At 39.8% G+C, this 22,288-nt stretch overlaps 1 protein-coding gene across 2 annotated transcripts in view; it reads right to left on the bottom strand.

The window, feature by feature from the left end:
* Positions 1-22,288, bottom strand: part of LOC109428250 (ATP-binding cassette sub-family G member 1) — a 71,359-nt gene that overhangs the window by 10,255 nt on the left and 38,816 nt on the right. The window contains exons 2-4 of one of the 2 annotated variants that reach the window (XM_029872584.2): positions 19,745-19,875; positions 4,147-4,264; positions 3,845-4,034 (exon numbers count right to left, since the gene is read on the bottom strand). In XM_029872584.2, the coding sequence (XP_029728444.1) occupies positions 3,845-4,034; positions 4,147-4,264; positions 19,745-19,875 (439 nt within the window). Of the gene's footprint in view, positions 1-3,844; positions 4,035-4,146; positions 4,265-19,744; positions 20,434-22,288 lie in introns of those variants that run through there. The other variant, XM_029872583.2, reaches the window with a different exon arrangement.

Below are 22,288 nucleotides of genomic sequence, written 5' to 3'. Positions count from 1 at the left end.
TGCCAATCCATTGCTTGAATTTGTACATTGTGAGGCAACTACAACGATACACTACGCCCAGGGAGTCGAGAATTTTTTTCCGACCGGAACGGGAATTGAGCCCACCGTCTCCGGATTGGCGATCCATAGCCTTAACCACTAGGCTAACTGGGCACCCCATTATCTATACTCCTAGACACCTCATTATCTATACTCTCTATACTCCTAGAGGAATTTTCAAAGTAACTCTTGAAGGAATTCCCAAAAAAAACGCCTAGAGAAAATCACGAGGGAACTCATCGAGGGATTCCCGGAAGAACTTGTGAAGGATTTTTCGGGAAACTGTTGAGGAATTTCCCAGAGGAACTCCGGGAAAAAAATGAAGTAACTTCTGGAGATATTTCCGGGGCAACACCTAGAGGAATTCTCAAAGAAACTTCCGCAGGAACTCCTAGAAAAATTTGAGTTGGAATTACAATAGGAAACCCCGGCAAAACTTCCAGAAAAATTCTCGCTGAAAAACTCAGAGAAATTTCCGAAGTAATTCCTGAGTATATCCTGGAAATTTTGTAGAGAAAGTCTTGGAAGAACTCCCAGAGGAAGCTCTGGAAACAAATTTTGGAAACTCTACGAGTCGTAGGCTTCGTGGCCGAGCAGTTAGCGGCGTCAGTCGTTTTGGTGTCTCGTAAGCCTTGGAGTGTGGGTTCGATCCCCGCTCCAGCCGGGGAAAACTTTTCGCCAAACGGGAAGTTCTCCACTGGGCCACTGGGTGTTATAAGGTACACCGGGGCAAGTTGAAATGGGTGGGGCAAGAAGGATAAATTCCCCGATTGTATTGAAATCTATTTCAAAACTACGTGTTTCATCTTGCCCCACCCGTTTCAACTTGCCCCGGGGTACCTTATGTGTTGTCCGTTGTATAATGTTAGTAATGTTCGGTCTGTAGGGGGCAAAAGGGTCGAAGGCGGTGTAGTTGTCTTTTTAATTACCGGAGCAACTTGTGGAGGAATTCTCTATAGCAGGAGGAGTAACTTCCGGAGGTACTCCCGGAGAAAATCGCAGAGGAATTTCCGGTAAAAATCTCGAAGGAACTCCCAATAGAAAAACTCCCGGAGGAACTCTTATAGGAATTCCAGGAGAAACTCCTGGAAGTAACTCTTGAAGAAATTCCCAAGGAGACTCCTGGAGCAATTTTCGAAGGAACTTCTGGAGCGATTTTCGGAGGAATTGTTGGAGGAATTTCCTGGGGAACACCTGGAGGAATTCCTAGAATTATTCCCAGGAAACTCCTGGACCAATTCTCGGAAGAACTTCCGGAGCAGTCACCGACGGAATTCCCAGAAAACCCAAGGAACAGAAGTAGCTGAACAACAGTTTCTTAAGCTAAAGTTTGATTAAGACTGGTTTGTTCCACTCTTATACAGCAAAAATGTTTGTTGGGAATCTCTTGGAAAATGTTTCGAGAAACTCATGGAAGAATTCCCGGAGTTAGTTTCTAGATATTATATGAGTAATATCTGGAGGAATTTCCAGATAAGCTAATAGAGGAAATTTCGGAGGAATTTCTGAAGGAACTCCCGAAGGAATTTCCGGCGAAACTTTTGGAAGAATTTCCAAAGCCACCCGGAATTGCCGGAAGAACTCATGTAGGACTTTTCGGAGCAGCCCTTGGAGGAATTTCCGGAGGAACACCTGGAGGAATTCCCGGAGGAACTTCCGGAGAACCTCTCGGAGTAAGTCCTGGAGAAATCTTTGGATGAGATCCTAGAAGAATTGTTGTAAAAACCCCCTCAGAAGAACTTCCGGACGAACTACCGTATTACCAGCGGTGTCATGCTCGCGATTTTTTTCCGCAGCCAAATTCGCAGATTGTGAACAATCCTTGGTACCCATTACGTAATTTATTTTTAGTCCTTTTACTGTCAAATGGGTGTAACACGGTAAACATAATTTACACAAAAGGTAATTTACACGGAAAAAAATACACGGTAATGAATATTATTGGGTACCGGACTGGACACAGAAAATGTAATGGTTTTCTTTGGTATATCGAGGTCTTGAAATTAGTCTATGGTATTACCTCGCTAATTCTACACCGACTGTTATCCAATAATCAGGGTAAACTTTTTATTCGACAAACAGGTCACCCTACGCCACCGTGCTCATTGAAATTTGGCAACTCTATTTTTCTTTTTGTTTTGATTTCCAGATTTGTTATGGTACATAATTTCAACTGATATTGTGGTGGTGCGAATGAAAGGCTAGTTCTTTCTACGATTGTTGCTTTCCTCAGTTCATTCCGGTTAGTCATCAGGCGGTTTTTTTGAGCGTCGAATAGCACCAATTCAGAACTTCCGGAAATAGCGGCTGCAAGAGAAGCAGCTGCTGGTGCGAGTATAAGTGCAATGTCAAGCTGTTTTGCATTTATAGTGTACATCGCTGTGAAGTTTGAACACTTTTTAATTCGACATATGTCGAATAAGCAAAGTACGAATCAAAAAGTGTCGTATTAAAACGTGTCGAACCAGCGGCGTAAGACGGTACCGCAGAAGCACTTGGGGGATTCTCGGAGGAACTTTTGGCGCAATTCCTGGAGAAACTCCTGAAGCGATTCCTATAGTAATTCCTGGATCAATTCCTGGCAGAATTCCTGGAGAAATGCTCGGAAGAACTCAAGGAACAATTTTTGAGGGAACTTCTAAAGCAATTTTAGGAGACACCCCTGGAGGAGTTCTTGAAGGATCTCCTGGAGCAATTCCCGGAAGAATGTTCAGAGGAACTCCTGAAGCAATATGCGGAGGAACTCGTGGAGCAATTTCTGGAGAAACTGCTAAAGCGCTCCTGGAGCAATGCTTGGAAGAACTCCTGTAGCAATTCCCAGCAGAACTCCTGGAGCAATTAACGGAAAAACTCCAGGAACAATATTTGGGGTAACTTCGAAAGCAATTCCTGGAGGAACCCCTGAATTCTTAATAGGGTATGTGTACCATCAGTAATCTCACGCTCCCATATCCATCCTATTCGAAAACAAGCGATTACGGCACCGATTGATTCCGTTCTTTTTGTTTTCATGGGTGCTCACTTCTAACAAAAAATACAAAAATAAGAAACAAAACAAACAGCGCTTCAATCCTTTGTTTTTCGTAGGATGAAAATGGAAGCCACATGCTTAATAAGGGAACCAATACCCTATATTGAATTACAAATTCTTCTGCTTTCAAAATGTCATTGACGAAACATGCGTAATTTGGAATTTATAACAAACACCGATAGGGATAGGGCCCATATAGCCGAGGCGGTAAACGCACGGGTATTCAGCATGACCATGCTGAGGGTGACGGGTTCGATTCCCGGTCGGTCCAGGATCTTTTCGTAAAGGAAATTTCCTTGACTTCCTTGGGCATAGAGTATCTTCGTGCTTGCCACACGATTTACACATGCAATATGGTCATTGGCAGAGGAAGCTCTCAGTTAATAACTGTGGAAGTGCTCATAGAACACTAAGCTGAGAAGCAGGCTTTGTCCCAATGAGGACGTTACGCCAAGAAGAGAGAGAGAGAGAACAAACACCGGTGGAGTTGAGCGGAGTTTTTAGCGTTCCACATTTTTTGAACTGTGTTAAATTTGGACCAAAAAATAGACCACCGCTTAAAACGACATAAGTGTAAACCGTTCAGAAAACCATTCTTTCCGAACCTTTGGCGGCCTAAGGCCGGTTTACCTTGAAAGCATTAATGAACCAATTCATTAACCAACAAACTTTTAATAATTTCTTTTCAACTGCCATTAACCTTCCCGTCATGACCATCGAATGGGGCATGTAGCATAGTTCAACCCACTCCTCACGATAACCCCCTTCACTTACCACATGCAACTTTTCGCTTTTCTCCACTTTTTGGCTCAGCTTGAGACTGGCCGCCACGTGCATCGCTTCCTGAACCGTCAGATTGGCGTGCAACTGGTTGTCCTGCATGATGTAGGCCGACAGCTTGCGGAACTGGCTGAGGTTACGTTCCTTTCCATTCATCGTGATCGAACCCTCGATGTTTGTGGTCCTGCCAGCGGCGGTCAGAAAGAAAAATGTCAATCGATTAATAAAAGCATTACGAGGTGGACATTTCTTTTTTTTTTTGTTTCGTTCTTTGTTTTCGTGCGAACGATTCGTACTTGTAACCGGTGAGAATGTTGAGCAGCGTACTCTTGCCAGCTCCCGAAGGTCCCATGATGGCCGTCAGCTCGCCGGAGCGGAGCTTTCCACTGACTTCCTTCAGAATGGTTTTCACATCTGCAACGAACAGAAAGAAAATAAATTATGATTTATGGAACAAAACAAACAAAAATGTATTACTAGCATTCAAACTAAATGTAACTAGCATTCGATATGTAAGGAAAAGGCATTTACAATCACAACTAAGGTCGTTGAGGATCGTGTCATTTAGAGTCATTCATTGCTTTTACATACACAAATTGACCTCTAATTAAGACATTGAACTAGCCTTTTCTTATTTAACGAGCTACTAATGAGATGCATTGATTAACGGAGCAACGTCATTGTGGTAGAAATTGCAATGAGAAAAATGCAAAGCAATTGAGCTATTGTTTCTTCCTGTTTAACTTTGCGAAGCTATTACATTTTCATCGCTTTGTTACAGACTGGCATAACATTTAAATTAGGATGAAATAAATGGATATGACAATCTAGAACTCATATGCACAGACAAACAGACGTAACACTTGCGAAATTTCCATCGACCACGCTTTTAACGATCATTTTAAATTATCATAGTTGTGGCTTTCACAACCAGAGGCGCGCGCATCGTTTTTCAATGCGTTTGACGTTTCACACTAGCGCCTTCTGTTGACGATATTGCACAACACAGTGGTTCGTGCAACTTTTCCACCAGGTAATGGTAGTGTGAACTGGGCGATGGATTTCCATGCAAATCGTTCAAGGTGTTACGTCTGTTTGTCTGTGTCATATGCTTTGCTTTATTTAGTTAGATGAAAACTTTTTCGTGTTTGCTCATGATATACGAACCCAAAAAAAAAATATCAGAACCCTATGATGAAAAGCAGGTTCTTTTCAAGTGGGACGCATCCGTCCTCTCCACCATCCATTGTTTTACGTAGGTAATCTCCATTTTAACCCAAATAATATTCCTATGGTTAGGTCACTTTATAGTTTCGTTGATATGGATGTTAATTAAGCATACACTATTTATTGATGTCCAAAAAGCATATTAAAACTCTGTCAATTTCCCTCAACCTCAATCTTCCATCGCGCGATCGTGGTGCGCTGGCTGCCAACGAGCAAGTATTCAATCTCTGCAAGTACTGAGACGAGCTGAACCGGCATCGATTCATAATATTTCGCAAACCGGCATGGACCACCGCGCGTCGGCATGCCGGTATGGCTGTTGGTGGCTGTGGCTGCTGCAGCAGCAATCTTGTCTTGAATATAAATTTGCCACGATCATGGCCAACAAGCAACCTTGGCAAAGAAGGAAGAAACGTAAAGTGCGCAAGCAACGAGCACGCTGCTCGTGAGAAAATTCGATTCCTCTGCACTGTAGAAGTGTAGATATCATACTTAGCAAGGAGCTTGTGTTTTAGCATCACTGGAAGGATCTATTTCACAATTCAGAAATGATTTTGAATATATTTGAGCTAGATCATGGGGCTTAATATTTGACATCAGGAAGATGACTAAAACATCATTTTTTCAATGATTTGAAAAGAAAAATCTAAACACGCTTTAACAGACATAAAAAATTATCAAAATAAAAATAAAATAAATGGTTTAAAAAGACTTCAAAACAATTTTGAGATAGCTATGCAGAAACATCAACCAAAAATATAACGAAACATCTTGATATATGTAGGAAGCGCGGCCTCGTTAAGGTGGCTGCTGAAAATCTTCAGCTATCAAAAATGCAAAAGTAAACTTTGAAAGAGAACTTTGAATGAAGCCGTGCATGGGTTCATGGCTCGCCTTCTCCCAAAAATTGAGCTGATTTGGTTGAAAATTGAGAGTGCACAAGCTCTTCAAAGTTTTATGGGAATTACTATGGGAAAACGACGTTTTTCATTCAATTGACCGTAGCATTTTTTCAAGTGTCCTATAGTCACGGGGGTGAATCTTCATCACGAAAAGAGCCGCTCGTTTGATTGCTGGACACTATAGTAATTGTAATAGTAATTGTAAGATCTGAAAACTACTATTCAAGATCATAATTAGTTCTTTCACACACTCATCTACAACATGGCGGTACAAAACCAACACAACTACCAAGACTCGCAAACACCTTGGAAAACGTAGAACTTGATGCTCTTGTTACCTCCTATTTTCAGATATGAGTCGTAGTGCAGTGGTAATGTCACTGCTCATAAATCACAAGGTCACAAGTTCGATTCTGGTCGCGGCCATTTTTCTTTTTTTTTTTACTCTAATCCATCTGTCAGATCATTTTATGATATTGGTTAGATGTGCTACAGCCCAGATCTCCCCAGATATTAGTCTGATCTTATAACATCAAAATGAGATATTATTATGTTCTTCCCCATACTAATTTTTGATCTTATTTTTGATATTTTATCTCTTATGTCAAACAAACCAATAGCTAATTATGATCTTGAGTACTTCACTGAGGAATATCAAATGATGATATTGTTCTGATTTTTACTTCTACTCGGGTAGCGAACCTGGTGGTGGAAAGCAAGCTTTTTTGTACAGCGAGTATAGGGCGGGAGCGAGGCACGCTTTGATTATTTTTTATTTCTCCAAGGAAATACATTCCAATCTAGTTCTCCAAGTGAAATTTTTACGACTTCCACCTCTAAACACATCTGTTCTGTGCTATAGTGTTAGTTGGCCCTTGGTACTCCTAGGCTACTTTATCAGGTACAACTTTGCTGAAGACCACATTCAAATCGGACGCCTCATTAATCAGTTATCAATTTTTATCCAGAATGAAAATCTTTGATCATGATGGTTATACTATTCGATGGACATCACTGCAGTTTGCCTTGCAACATACCTAGTAGCCATGATTCTAGGAGTACAAATGATGCGGGCATTGCGTTTATCACTTTTCTAGTGTTTTGAAAAGCTTTCCATTAGTGGGTTCAGATTTTAAATTCGTGTTCGTAAACACTGCGAAATAACGCTTCATTTATGTCAACGGCCGGCACCGGGCCCAGTGCGCAATAGTGGCGTGGTTTACAAAACTGTAGATAATTTTTGGTAGGAATAAAATAAATCTCTAATTTTTTTGATATATTATGTATACATGTCTCAGTTTTCAATTGATGGAAAAATTTTGAAAATCGGTGGTTGCCATCATGGGGAAAAAAATGTTTGAGTGTAAAAATCCAAGATGGCGGCCAAAATCAATATTGGCGACCCAACTTTTTGTTATTGTAAATAGTAGCTCTACAGGGGATGGCCAAAATGTTTGGGATAGGCAACTTTTTTTCTCGCACAAAAAAATTCAACATGCTGTAACTTTTCAAAGAGTGCATTAAAAAATCTCAAATTTTGGCTGTTTGTCAACCTATTATATGTGCATGATTGGTACAAATTTGGACTCGATTGATTATTTTTTTGCGAAGTTAGAACCGTTCGGGTAAAACACTAATTTTTAGACAACTAATTTTTGAACTGTCATATCTCGGAAACCAGTGAACCGAATTGAATGAATTTTTTAACGTTTATCAACAATATATTGATACTTAATACGACGTTATAAAATGTAATATTTTCTCACGACGAATTGAGTTATAACGGATTGAAAGTTTTACCAATATAGAGAAAAATAAGTCAAATTTACAATACCACACAAAAATTATTAAATGTGTTTTTCCTTCAATCTAAATAGGCTCGAATATATCTGATTAGAGATAACTTGAGAACAGAAGTGGAAAATCTTTGGATATCAACACTAAAATTTATTGACATTGATGTAAAAAAATTGCATTTTTTCGAGAAAAACCCAAAAAGTGTCAATCCATGATAACTTTTTTTAACGTTCAAAAAGCACCTGTGTTTTAATAGTTTATGAAGCATTCACATATTGCTAGTGTGCGTTCAAAATTTCATTCAATTCGGTTCACTGGTTTCCGAGATATGACAGCTCAAAAATGAGTTGTCTGAAAAATAGTGTTTTATCCGAACGGTTCTAACTTTGCGAAATATTAAGCAATCGAGCCCAAATTTGTACCAATGATGCACATATAGTAGGTTGACAAACAGTCAAAATTTGAGATTATTTGATGCGCTCTATGAAAAGTTATAGCATGTTGAACTTTTTTGTGAGAGAAAAAAAAGTTGCCTATCCCAAACATTTTGGCCATCCCCTGTATCTTCCCTCTTTTCAATAACAATTCGTTTTGAGGTGGTTTTTGGACAAGTTTTCGAGTTATAACGTGGCACCATTTGACCAAAATCGAGGGGTCTGCAAAAATTGTTGTGGCTCTAACTAACGGGGGTCCATCAATTTGAGTAACCAAATGCATTTTCCTTACTTTTTAGCAAGGACTTTCAAAAAATCGGCACCTTAAACATTTTTGAAGACAAGGTGTAAATAGTGGGCCGGTCTCAGCGGGAGTTACCCCCTTACGAACATCCCCAATCCATAGATCGCATCACCGACCCAACGGTGACTCCCAGATCTCCCATCCTTTCCGTCTAACAAATACCCCAGTCCGTGCTGGTTGTGGGGATGCAGAGGTGCTCTCGGTCTTTAGTAGCAACAACCAGCACACTCTAACATTCCTTTCCCTTCTCAACTGACTATAAGGACGTGGCCGGCGCCGTTATTGATCAAAACTGTATGAGCTGCTTAAATTGCACTTTGAGAATAAGTGGAGTGTCCCAGCCCTTATTCATTTAGATCTCAGTGCAATTGGCACCAGCTAAGATCAATCACCACGTTTGCTTCGTAAGCAGATGGTCATGGGTTCGAACCCAGCCCCGGCACTTTCGTCGGTTGCTCTTTTCCCCTGAGAGCAGCTGACACTGACCCTCTTCTGAGCCCATGGCTCAAATGAACCCGGATATTTGGACATCGGCGAACGGCAACCCATAATGGACCCTCAATCGGACTGGAAACAGGAACAACCAACAGCCACACATCAACATCCTCGTGCTCATCGTTCTACCATGATAGGGTAGAGAGTGAAAGCAGCGCAACGCAACCAGTTCGATGTAGTACAATTAGAAATAGAATACATTTAGGCGCTGTACAAAGTGTATGTACAGGTTCCAATTGGAATCGCTCACGCAGTGCCCAAGTGGACAATAGAGCTGTAAATTAGGTTAAGTGATTTAAAAAAAAAAAAAAAAGATCAATCACGGAGGAGCAACCATAGACATGTATGTTATATTTCAAATTTGTTCAATGAAAATTACTGGAAGCCTCTATTAACTTGAATTGTATCCATTGCATTGTACTGAAGAAATAAAGACAGTTTACGTTGAGTGGTACGACAGATCGGCAGTTGGGATCTGATCGTTGAATTGTGATTGGAGTAAAGGATGTGTTTTCGCGCACTATAGTCCGAGAAGATGGCTCAATGGGATGGTTTACCTGGGATCCCAACATGTATACTGTATAGTCAGATTTGATCGCTGATCGTTGAATTAACTTTTGGTCTGTCTTAAAAGCAAACGCATGTGCCTCTGACAGATTTTGGGCCGCTGAATCCGAATCCGGTTCAGTTTGCTCCAGCACGTCACAATTTTGAAATATACCTCAATTTATAGGGTAAAATATGTGATTTTTTGAATTTATTTTTTATAGTCATCAAAGTATGAATTGGTCAATTAACACACAAGTTAACGGTTTATGCCTAATATTTTGTTTTACTTAATTCTTAAAAAAATTCCGAATGTTCCTTCAGAAATATTTTTTAGCCATGCTTTAAGTTCCTCCATAAATTATCCAAAGAATTTCTATGCAGAACCACTGAAATGGCTCCATAAATAAACTCACACAAGTCACAGTTTACACAGTTATCCCAGGGTTCGTTCGGGAATTCCTCCTTCGGACTTCTTCTATATATTACTTCGTGGAGTGTCTCCAGGATATTCTTCAGAAGTTCTTCAATGATTTTGTTTAGTAGTACTTCCAGTGGATATTCTTTCAGTGAGTTCTGAAAAAAATCATATAGTTCATGAGTTTCTCCGGGTATTCCTCTACGTATTTCACCAATAATTCCTCCTCAAACTCTTGAAAGAATACCATTAGGATTTTTTCTTCGGATTCTTTAAGAACACGCAGATAAATAAATTGTAAACACAATTAAATTCTAGTTCAAATCAACCGATTTTCCAGTTTATTATAGCGACAAACTGATTTCTCGTTTAACCTGAACTGTTCTATTGTTTGATAATACAAATATTTTCATTTGTTTAAATTTTTGACAGTTTGTTAAAACAAACAAAGATATGGTATTTTCAACATGAAATAATGGATTGATTCAAACAACTGCACTTTTGCCACTAACAAACCCGGAATGTGATTGTGTTGGTGACGGCAGCAATGGCGGCAGCTCGAAAATCTATTTTTAGACCGTCGGTAAGCGGATGGGGAGGAGAACGACTAAAAAAAAGACAAAAAAGGCGAAACCGATCAACTTTTTGTGGATGCGCCATTTTGTGGACAAGCGCCATTTTTCTGCATGTGGTCTGTCTCAAAAGCAAACGTATGTGTCTCTGACACATTTTCGACCGCTGAATCCGAATCCGGGCCCAGATTTGCTTCAGCACGTCACAATTTTGAGCTATTTTTGGAATTTATTTTTTGCAGGCATCAAAGTATGAATTGGTCAATTAACACATAATTTAACGGTTTATGCCAAATATTTTGTTTTACTAAATTCTTAAAAAAAAACCGAATGTTCCTTCAGAAATATTTTTTTGCCATGCTTTAAGTTCCTCCATAAATTACCCAAAGAATTTCTATGCAGAACCACTGAAATGACTCCATAAATAAAGTCACACAAGTCACAGTTTACACAGTTATCGGAAATTCCTCCTTCGGACCTCTCCTATGTATTACTTCGTGGAGTGTCTCCAGGATATTCTATAGAAGTTCGTCCATGATTTTGTTTAGTAGTAATTCCAGTGGATATTCTTTCAGTGAGCTTTAAGAAAAAATCATATAGTTCATGAGTTTCTCCGGGTATTCCTCTACGCATTTCACCAGTAATTCCTCTTCAAATTCTTGAAAGAATACCATTAGGATTTTTTCTTCGTTAAGATTCGTTAAGATTCGTTAAGAAATTTAAAAATATTTCAGTAAAAATTTCTAGAAAGTTTTACATATATTCCTTTGGAAATTTCTAGGAACCTTTAGATATTTGATCAATAACGGCGCCGGCCAAGTCCTTATAGTCAGCTGGGAAGGGAAAGGAATGTTAGAGTGTACTGGTTGTTGCAACTAGAGACCGAGAGCACTCTGCGTCCCCACAACCAGCACGGACTGGGGTGTTTGTTAGACGGAAAGGATGGGAGATCTGGGAGTCACCGCTGGGTCGGTGATGCGATCCATGGATAGGGTTAAAATTTCTAGGAACCTTTAGAGAAGATATAGTATGTCTTCAGACAGCCCTTCAGAGATTATTTTAAAAATAGGTTCATGAACTCCCCCGAGAATTCTTTCCGAACATCCTCCATGAATTTTGGTAAAAGATTTCTCTTGAATTTTTTCTAAATGTTTTTTGATAAATCCTTGTAGAAATTCTAGCAAGGGTTTCTGAGTGAGAGTTTCCAGAAATTTCTTATGCAACACTTTCTAGAATTATTTCAGAAAATTCCTTGGGACTCTTTCACATAATCTTGAGGAATTTGATGAAAAATTTATTCAAAAACTCCTCCAAGGATTCTTCCAGAAATTCCTTGATGGATTCCATTTAAAGCTTACTACAGATACTAAAGATTTCCTTCTAAAATATCACTTAAGACTCCTTCGGTAGTTTAAGGATTTTTCATGAATGTCAGTAACAGATTACCTTAAACATTTTTTCCATGATTTTTTTTCCATTTTCAGAATTTTCAGCAATTCCTTCGGAAATTCTTCCAAGGATTCCCGCTTAAAATATCATCAGGGATTACCGAAGAAATGCCTAGAAGGTCTCGGCGGTTTTTTCAGAAATATTTCCAGGGATTCTTTTAGAGATTCGTCCTATCCGGGAGTTCTTTGAGATTCTACCATAGACTAATTTCAAGACCTCGATGTACCAAAGAAAACCATAAACCATTGTGTGTCCAGTTCGGTACCCAGTAATATTCATTACCGTGTATTTTTCCGTGTAAATTGTCTTTTGTGTTAGTTATATTTAGCGTGTTACAACAATCAGACAGTAAAGGAATAAACATAAATTACGTAATTGGGTACCGAGGAATGTTCACAATCTGCGAACTTGACTGCGGAAAAAATCGCGATTATGACGCCGCTGATATTACTCCACAGATATTTACAGAAGTATTTTATGAAATCACATTAAACATGTAAGAGTTATTCATCGAGGGTTACCTGTAAGGATTCCTATAGAAATTTTTTAAAATTTTCCGATGAGATTTAATTGAAATTATTTCAGAAACAATCGTTGGAGGAGCTCCTGGAAAAGTCCCTTGAGGGCTCCTGAGATTCACCACAAAAGTTCAGTCTTTTGGACGCAGTGGTTTAATTTCCCCAACAGAGGGGTGAGAAAAAAAAACTCCTGAGATGGCTTTGGAGGAATTTGTAGAAGAATTTTATGGGACATTTTTGGAAAATTTAAGGAAAAAATCCTAGAGAAGTTTCGGATAAATTCCCTGCAGGCATTTAAAAAAATCTTGAGGAATTTCTGAATTGAATCATGAAGAAGTTTCTGAAGCAATCCTTGGAAACAATTAATCGGGAATTCGTGCAGAAATTGCAGACAAAGGTTCTAAAAGAGTTCGTGAATAATTCCCTTAATGAATTGTTGAAGGATGATTTGGAATAAAACCCAGGAAGAACTCCTGGAGATATTTTGAATTTTTGAAAGAATTTCTTGTTCAATGCCTGCATGGTATTGGTGATACAATTTCCCTAGAAGAACTATTCTAAAAGGAATCCAAAAATAAATATCCTGGGAAACTTGAGAATGCTGTGCAGTAATTCTAAGAAGAGATATTCTTGAGATATTCCTGGAGAAAAGTCAAGAAACAAATCCTGAAGTGATTTTTAAAGTAACTCCTGAAAGATTTTTTGAAGGCATTTTTAAGGGTTACCGGAAAAAAAATAAAAGAATCCCTGAAGAAGGTTTCTATAAATCTCTAGAGAATTTTGCGATCCCACCCGTGGAAAAATATCTAAGGATCTTCCAGGAAGCCCCCTGGAGGAACTTCCAGAAGAATCTATTAAGATAAGAATTTTCTTGAGGACTTCCTATAGAAACGCATGACAGAATCCCTCGAAGAATTCCTGAAAAGAACCCCAACAGAACTAAAAATAAACAGATTTAACCATGACAGCACTAGTTTAAAATAAGTTTTAGAAAATAATATCCTTAGAAGAGACGTGCGACTTTGTGAATTTCTATCGAGAGGAATCCTTTATAAATTTTCTGTTAAACGTCCTTAAGGGTTTATATTTATAGCGTAACTCTTGCAAGGATAGTTTTTATTAAAATTTCAGATTTTAAAACTTTCTCACAAAATAGATGAAAATTGTACTTAATTACAGGAAACAAATTATTCTGTATTTTTTTTTTTAAGACACAGACACGTTTAATGCTTCCAGTGAGCTATTTGCTCTTTGAAGGAAGCACGACACTAGACAACGGACTAGCATGCAACGTCCAGTGGCACAGCCGAAAACTTTTCCTGACAGCTGCGGCGGGAATCGAACCCGCGCTCCTTAGCACGATGCGACTAAAGGCTTGGTGACCTTAGCCGCACGACCACGAAGCCACACAGTTCCAATTGACGTTTTTTAACTAAAAAAATAAGGTCACTCCGATTACGCCGTCGTCGCCGCCGCCACTGCCTCAACTTATTATAAGCGCCGCCACCGGTGAAAACTGCTTCGGCGCACACGTCTAATCGGGAGTTGGTGTGAGTTTGATCTTTTGGCCATAGCTTAATGTGTTTTTAGACATGCAAAATATAAAGACTATCGGTGTGATAAGTTGCAGTACTAATGTAGTACAAAGTGCATTAAATAATTCTGTACAACTTTAAACTTGTTGACTTCGGCAAAAAAAATGGGAAAGGTACTGGTCACAAAATAAATAATTATAGCCAAAATTAAAGCAACGATGTCATAAAAAATATTTAGGAACGGAAAACCTGATTTCGAAAAAAGTTTCGTTCAAATTGGCCGACAAAAAAAGTCACCCTATGATCCAGTTACTTTGTAAATACATAATGTCTGTCGGATATCTTAGCGCCCGTAACGCCACCAGCCCATTGTTCATCCGGCCAAAATCAAAACATCAAACTGAGGAAACACGTGACAGAAGGTTGTAAAATGCAACAACTCGCACGCACAGCCTCAGTATACATTCTCAATAATCAACGACAAGAATAGTGATGAATTTTCTCGCAACATTAGGGGTACTCACTAAACAGATTAAATTACTGCGTAAGCTATGATTTTCTGCTTATTTGAAATGTTTCATGATTTTGCGAATGAAATAATCAAGTATTGCCTTGGTGATCTCGACGTTTAATCAGTAATCAGTTCACGCTGTTAAGTGAATCCCCTTATTATAATTATGCATTCCTCTGTTTACAGACATTTGCAGAGAATTTCTTACAACATTTCTTTAAGTTACAGAATTCCGTCAAAATTTCATAAATAAATTTGAGTGATTTCAGGTGCACATTGACCACCTCAGCATCCATTCAACAACGTTATACTCTCCGGAAAATATATTAAATGATCAACAACATTTTGTGTTTATAGGTGTGATTCCCTCTTTTTACTACTAGCACATGTCTCATGCATGATACAGGATGAATGAAACAACATCTCATTTGAACTACGCATGTACAGAGCGTACTTTGGACCGGCTTTGCGTAAGCCTCCTAGAGAAGCAAACATCTTTCTAAATAACACATCACAGAAGAAGAAATCTCGCACAAAACAGAACATTGAAAGCCCCAAGAATCCTTCATTATCCGGTCCTCTCCTCATTCGCAAGTGAGTTAGTTACGATGATTCAACATATTTTCTACAAGAACCAGCTCAGATATGGCTTTTTACTTCTTTGTGTGTTACTTAACGTCCGCCCTGCCCGCGATCCTCTTTGTGAGCGCCAACGTCTGGCATCAATTGGTGCTTGTCGTCGCCGTCGTCCGTCTTCAATCGGCGTGCAAAGCCAGTTCAGTGGACGGCGATGGCGGAATCCCCCAGCCTAGACTTCCTCAGAGTGTTACTTGCCTGGTAGCTCTTGGAAAGGAAAATGTGCATTGTGTTACCAAGTGTCAGAGTTCTCACATCGCACAATCAATCGCGGGCAAGCTACTGACTGTACAGAGCCGGGGCGTCGATTTCTTGCTGGTATTGGATGAAGATAACGATTCGATTCCACCTTGAGTGTAGCGGGTGAATATTTAATCACTGATAATGAGTAAACGGACCGGGCATAAACTTCTGAAGCCTTTGTTTCGACTTTTTCACTGTTTCATACCAGCTCAGTGAGGAATTAACATATAACCGATACCCAACTGAGACTAGTGAAGTATTCCAATGGGATACACCTTCGAGGATCAAAAGTCAGGTCCTTACGTATCACTTTCATCGGCTTCATTTACCTTTTACATATCGAATTCCTTTCTGAAACACGTGAACCTTATCGCTGCGGAATAATACGTGTGGATTATTTCCCTTTGCGAAAGATAAAATTCAAACAATGGAATATACCGTTTGACGTATTTCGGAGCAAAGTTCAATTAATTGCCGTGATAAACAACGTCGTCCGAGTTACAATGAGTGGTGGCGCACCTTTTTCGTTTTACAACTGAAATCCCCATTCGAGTTCAGAAAGTAAGGCAGTGTCATTCCAATTCCGAAATATATGGGAAAGATGCAACCTGTTCGAATATTTTATTAACTCATTATATCCATACGTTCTGGAACTGGTTCCATGTCATTATATACAAGATAGTTAAAATGAGACGTGTATCTTTTTTTCTCGGAAGCTTTCAAATTATCTTGACACGATGAACGAAGGCGGTGTTAGCTGAACTGCAACTTGCGTGATGTTTGTTTGAATGTGAATTAGACGGCGATTCGTTGTTTATTGTTACCATTCTATCTTGATGCATTTACACCACGCATTCTTGTTCATTTAAGAGGTTTCATACCTAAGGGTGAAATTTTGAAGTGTATTCTGAAAGTACATAAGCTTGAAAATGCACATTAGCGTGACTCAAAATACCACATGTCAAAAAGTTCGATGGGCCCCCTTCTCATTTCGTTCTATATGACGCCACGATGCTCTGGTCAAATTTTCAGCTAAATCCGTTAATATTAGGGCGGTGCTAAACTCATTTGAAGTTTGTATGGGAGTTTATATGGGAAAACATCGTTTTTAGCATTTTTCTCATGAGGGGCACTATTTTTACTCAACACACATAACCGATTATATAGATATATTGTCTTACATGTGCCGGAAAACTTTGTCGAAGACCACAAAGTCTTCCGAAGCTTGGAAGAAAAGATAAAGATATTACATGCAGACCATCTGGTGGTGCTTAACATTTAACATGTAAAGGAATAACAATAGCAATAAAATCTCATTGAATGGGCCCGTACTGTCTAGGCTATAACTTTTTTCGTAAGTGTCTGACTACGTTGCAGTCTTCGACAAAGTTTTTCGGCATATCCCAGGCTATATTTATATAGGATTGATTACGTGTTTCAAGGAAAATTACAACCCCTCAGAAGAAAATTGCAAAAATCGATGTTCTCCCATATAAACTCCCATACAAACTTCAAACGAGTTTAGCACCGCCCTAATGTTAACGGATTTAGCTGAAAATTTGACCAGAGCATCGTGGCGTCATTAAGAACGAAATGAGAAGGGGGCCCATCGAACTTTTTGACATGTGGTTTTGCCATACAAGCTTGAGCCACCCTAATGCACATTCCTAATTTCATAAAGATTGGAGCATTATAACGAAAGTTACAGCCTACAGTATGTTGCCCTTACTGCGCTAACCGGAGCAATGGTGCAGTGGACCTTGTGTTCCTCCGAGACAATTAGCTGCCCTTCTTTAGTCTTACTCGAGGCTAAATAAGAGCGGGGTTATAAAGGTATTGTGAAAGGATCACTAAAATAACTAAAACGGCCGCTATGAAATGAACAAATAGCGCCACCGTAGCCTTGTGTGTTTGACGTAACTCGACTGCTGTCACTGTGTTACCGTCCATATACGATGGCGCTTTTGTTTTGATGCGATGAGTAGCGGAAAAGTCGGCTTCAATGATCCATTACTTAAAATTTTCACCAATATGGTTTCGCATTATGCGAATTACACAGTTCTGTGTATCCTCGCCTTTGGCGTTTTCCAATCGATACCGATCCAATCACGTGCCGTGCCTCGAACCTATGTGTTTGTCAACAACGCAATTGTTACTGCACTCATCACCAGAGATGTATGTGCTATCACAATAGATGTATCTGTTGGAAAACTCAACAGGAAATACGTCTACAGTCAGGTTTTTTTACGCGGTTTTGATTTACGCGGCCGCGTAAATCATACTCACCATCCATGTGAGTTAGATGATACCGTTGATACTACAACGACCTTGATCATGGAAGCTTTTGAAGAAGCATGCCCTCTACGGTCTGTGAAGATCACAAGAGGAATCTCTTGGTGAAACTCTGATATGGCGAAACACAGGAAACAATGTAGAAAGAGTTGGAACAGACTGGCTCTTGGATTTCAGGTCGGCTCGCAAGACCTACACGAAAGCTCTCCGGTCTGCTGAACGATCCGGCTGGAAACACCTTTGTACAAATGTTTCTAGTTTGAGTAAAGTCAGTCATTTCCGAGTGAACGAACTTCGTTTGCAAAATGGCGATCTCACATCGTCTGATAAGGAAGTTCGGGAATGCTTATTCAGCACGCACTTCCCTGGATGTGTGAATATTACATCTTCGGATGAACCTGAGGTCTTTTCTTGCAGTTATGATTCACTGGCTTCGGCTCGCAGTATTGTAACTATAGAATCTATTGAGTGTACACAAATCTCCTGGGGCAGATGGGATTTATCCTATTGTGCTTCAGAAGGGATTTGATTATTTCAAACATGTTTTGAAAAAAATACCTGTTGCAGTTTTGCTGCAGGGTATATTCCCAAATCTTGGCGGGATATAACTGTGAAGTTTATTCCGAAAGTGGGTCGTGCATCGTATGAAGAAGCAAAGAGTTTTAGACCTATCAGTTCGATCTCTTTTCTTCTGAAATGCTTAGAACGTATTGTGGATCGTCCTTGTTTGAGTGCTTTCTAAAATATCGAGGATGCCTTTGACAACGTGTCTTCCGATGCCATATTGGAACTCGCACGGAGTCATAGTATATCTTCAATGATTTCCAATTATATTTTCCAAATGCTCAAAAACCGACATCTCTTCTCGACATTGCGTCAAGCAGCGATTAGGAAATTGAGTGTTTGTGGATGCCCCCAAAGAGGAGTCTTGTCACCGCTTTTGTGGAATCTCGTAGCAGATACGCTATTGAGGCAACTCAATAATAGCGGTTTTCCTACTTATGGTTTTGCCGATGACTATCTAATACTGTTAGTTGGTATTACTCTGCGGTATTACCAAATAACAATTTCATGCTGAACAATCGTTTTTCCAACCATTTTAAAGCAGCCTTCATTTGAACAAAAGCTGAGCACACGATATACAATCTTTTATTCAACCCCTAAACATCTAATTTTGGTGATTTTATCAAACTTTAAGCTGGTTTGAGGTTCTTTGAAAGGCTTATTTAAGGCTTAATATGCGCTTATTCAGCAATCAATTTAATTTATTGAAATTGGTAAAAATTAAAAAAAAAAACATATTTGTATACTTATTTTTACCTTTTGCGACTTTCTATTTACAGAAAAGAGGCTTAGGAATGTATTAAATGGTTGAGAACTCGACTGTTCTTCAAAATATCATGTTATTGAAAGGAAATGTTAAACTGTGGACCATAGTGTACCTAACCATGCTGAGGGTGACGGGTTCGATTCCCGGTCGGTCCAGGATCTTTTCGTAAAGGAAATTTCCTTGACTTCCTTGGGCATAGAGTATCTTCGTGCCTGCCACACGATATACACATGCAAAATGGTCATTGGCAGAGGAAGCTCTCAGTTAATAACTGTGGAAGTGCTCATAGAACACTAAGCTGAGAAGCAGGCTTTGTCCCAGTGAGGACGTTACGCCAAGAAGAGGAGGAGTGTACCTATTTATAATATCTGAAATAGTCTATATATGGGTCCTTTGAATGAGTGGGTGTTCACTGATGTCGAGATTGTCGAGAATGTTTATGGGCTGATTATCATAATTAATCCAAATAGAACTTGGATTTTGAAGACTGAGACTAAATTGTAAGCCACATGTACGAAACTAAGCTGTGATGCTGAAACCATGTTTAAATTGAGTGTTTTTCAAATGAACTATGATAGAAGTGGAAAGGCTTACACTAAATGTTTGCTGACGCAGAAAGGCAGTTACTTTCTTGCATTGAACAGTTTTAAGAAAATGAATATAAGCAAATGGGATCGTTACTCACTGTTTTTCCTCCCTTCCTTGACCCGGTAGGAGAGCTTGTGGAAGGCCAGATCCACGGCTGGCCGCGGTGGCAGGTGGGACAGGGTTTTCGGCTGGGACGGAACAATCTGCACTCGGACGGCGCCATTTTTCCTGTTGTCATCGAGTAGATTATTAGTGACACTGCTACTACTACTGCTTTCGTTTGCTTCCGACATGGTTATTTGTTTCTTTCACTTGCTTCGTTCTGTGCTTTGGCTCACTTCATTCAATAGGTAATTATCTGTTGTATATGGCTCTACGTAACACACTGCTCTGTTTACACATTCATTCGTTTACTACTAGCGAAGACGACGACGACGACACCGTGCAAATCCGTATCAACAACACCAAAGGCAGCACTCGCAATTATCCACAATCAGCATTTGAGCGCACTTTTCAAACCCAACCAGACACAGCTTGAACACCCCTAGGCTTGAAGACGGAGACAACGACGATGATGACGACGAGTCTCAATAATCCTTAGAATGGAATTTATCCCGCACAAAAAAGTCACTTGACTCATCCAAGTCTACTCTACTAAGCACTCATCCGTCACGACCTTCTTGTCCGGTTTTGTGCTTTTTTTGTGTGACTTGTTTCGAATTTCGCGGACCGCGGAGCTAGAACAGCCTGTAGACACTGCTGTCCGAAGAACGACTGAATGCGTGTAGTAAGATATAATGTTTTGGCCTCACCAACGAACGACGACGATGACGATGACTACGACAAAGACGACGACGACGACGATGACGACGGACTAAAAATATATGGAAACATATGCGCACGGCTCTGGTGTAGAGTGTCCGTTCATCGCCGGTCGCGCATTTGAACGCCAGACCGGCGGCGTAGCTAGAGATCAATCAAAGGTTTAGCACAATTTGGAATGACGATATCACGCCTGTCGAGTTAGTAGGAGTCTTGAGTTCGAGTCTTAAATGGTCAATTTTGGATTTCTTGCGCACCTTGAAGTGGGTCAGAACGACCTCTGACATTTTCCGCTTTGAATTCAAATAAAACACCATGATGCTCCATCTAACTACTGACTTATTTCCGTATTTACGACAGCAATGGAAGGTGTAGGAGGCGGATGGTAGTTTATGAGTTGATTATGGGTTCCATACAATACCTCAATATAATAACTGGTTAACTCATATTGTTTACCAATGGAGGTGAGAATTTACAATTTACAATTTCTGAAAGCAGTGTTCACTTTCTTTGGGTGTGTGATTTAAAATTTTGGGGGTTTCGACATGTCCTTGCTACAGCGCTGATCAAAGCGATGAATTACTGCACTTGAATGCGGAGATATGGTGGCAGTGTATTAGGGGGAGAACCGTGGGGTCAGTGTGTATATCTTGTTGGGGCTCAGTCTGCCCGTCGACACCGCTACTCGCCAACAACACACTAAGCCGCGAGCAGCTGTTGTTTGTGTGTTTAATGATTATTCATACCACAGCTTTTGTGTAGAGGTTGCGCGCAGCAAGGTGTGCGTTCGGGTGAGATATTCACTATTCACGTCTAAGCCGAGGTTCGTGAGCGGAAAGTGAGCTTATTTCCTTATGCCCATTCACGCTCGCTGGTGGGCACACAGTGGGTGCAAAGTTTGAGTCTGGACGTCATATCGTTTCAGAAAGGTTGAATGATGAATGAATAAATGGCCTTTTTCAGTTGATTCAGTTGAAGAGCGAAAAGTGATAACACATTTAAGATTAGCAATAGCTTCAAAAGCCAATTAAATCACAAGTTACGCGAAGCAACGCAGATAAGCTTTCGAACAACAGTACAGTTCAACTGTGAACTGACCTGGTATCATATCAAACTGCCCCAGACATACAGTGACAACTTTGCATGTATAATGTCTGTTGTTGAATGTGTCACTAGAGGGCACCGACGTCGTCGATGTAATTTGAGTTACACGCTGTTTACACAGCACCATACACTCCAGTTGCATGCATGTGATGAATGCAAATCCAATGTATTGCAGAATGGTTTTTTTTTGCTGTATCATGAGTACCAGTGTGTAGCACAGAGCGTAACAGTAATACTAGCAGTCTGGCATTCACACGACGGCTACAACAATTATCTATCAATAAGGTGATTTGAAAAGAAATCATCGATGTTAAATTGGATGGAATCTACAGACAGCTTTTAAAACTCCATTCAATATAAATTTTCTCCCTTTGATTCGTTCTATTAGATTTTTTTTTCAAGTTTTAATTTTTTATTGTCACAACCGCGTCTTCAGCTTCCTTGTTTGACATATCCTACGGTTTTACAAACATGTGCTAAAGTTTCGCTGCAGCCACTTTGGTATGTGATAATTTGACCGGTCTCTTATTTCCCCGTGTAATGTCACGTTCTGTTGAACATCACCGCTTCTGATCATGGCGTTTAAAGCATTAATGAAAAAAAAATAAACAGAACGAATTATTGTATGTAGAAATTTATTGTCATTGAAAGATTTTTAAGTTGTCACGGTTACTGTCCCAAGCATCTGTTCACCAATGAGGTGCGGCTCAAACGA

Source organism: Aedes albopictus, chromosome 2, assembly GCF_035046485.1.
Source record: "Aedes albopictus strain Foshan chromosome 2, AalbF5, whole genome shotgun sequence".
Taxonomy (NCBI): domain Eukaryota; kingdom Metazoa; phylum Arthropoda; class Insecta; order Diptera; family Culicidae; genus Aedes; species Aedes albopictus.
Note: the sequence above shows the minus strand (reverse complement) of the source record. Positions and strands in the feature narration are given on the sequence as shown.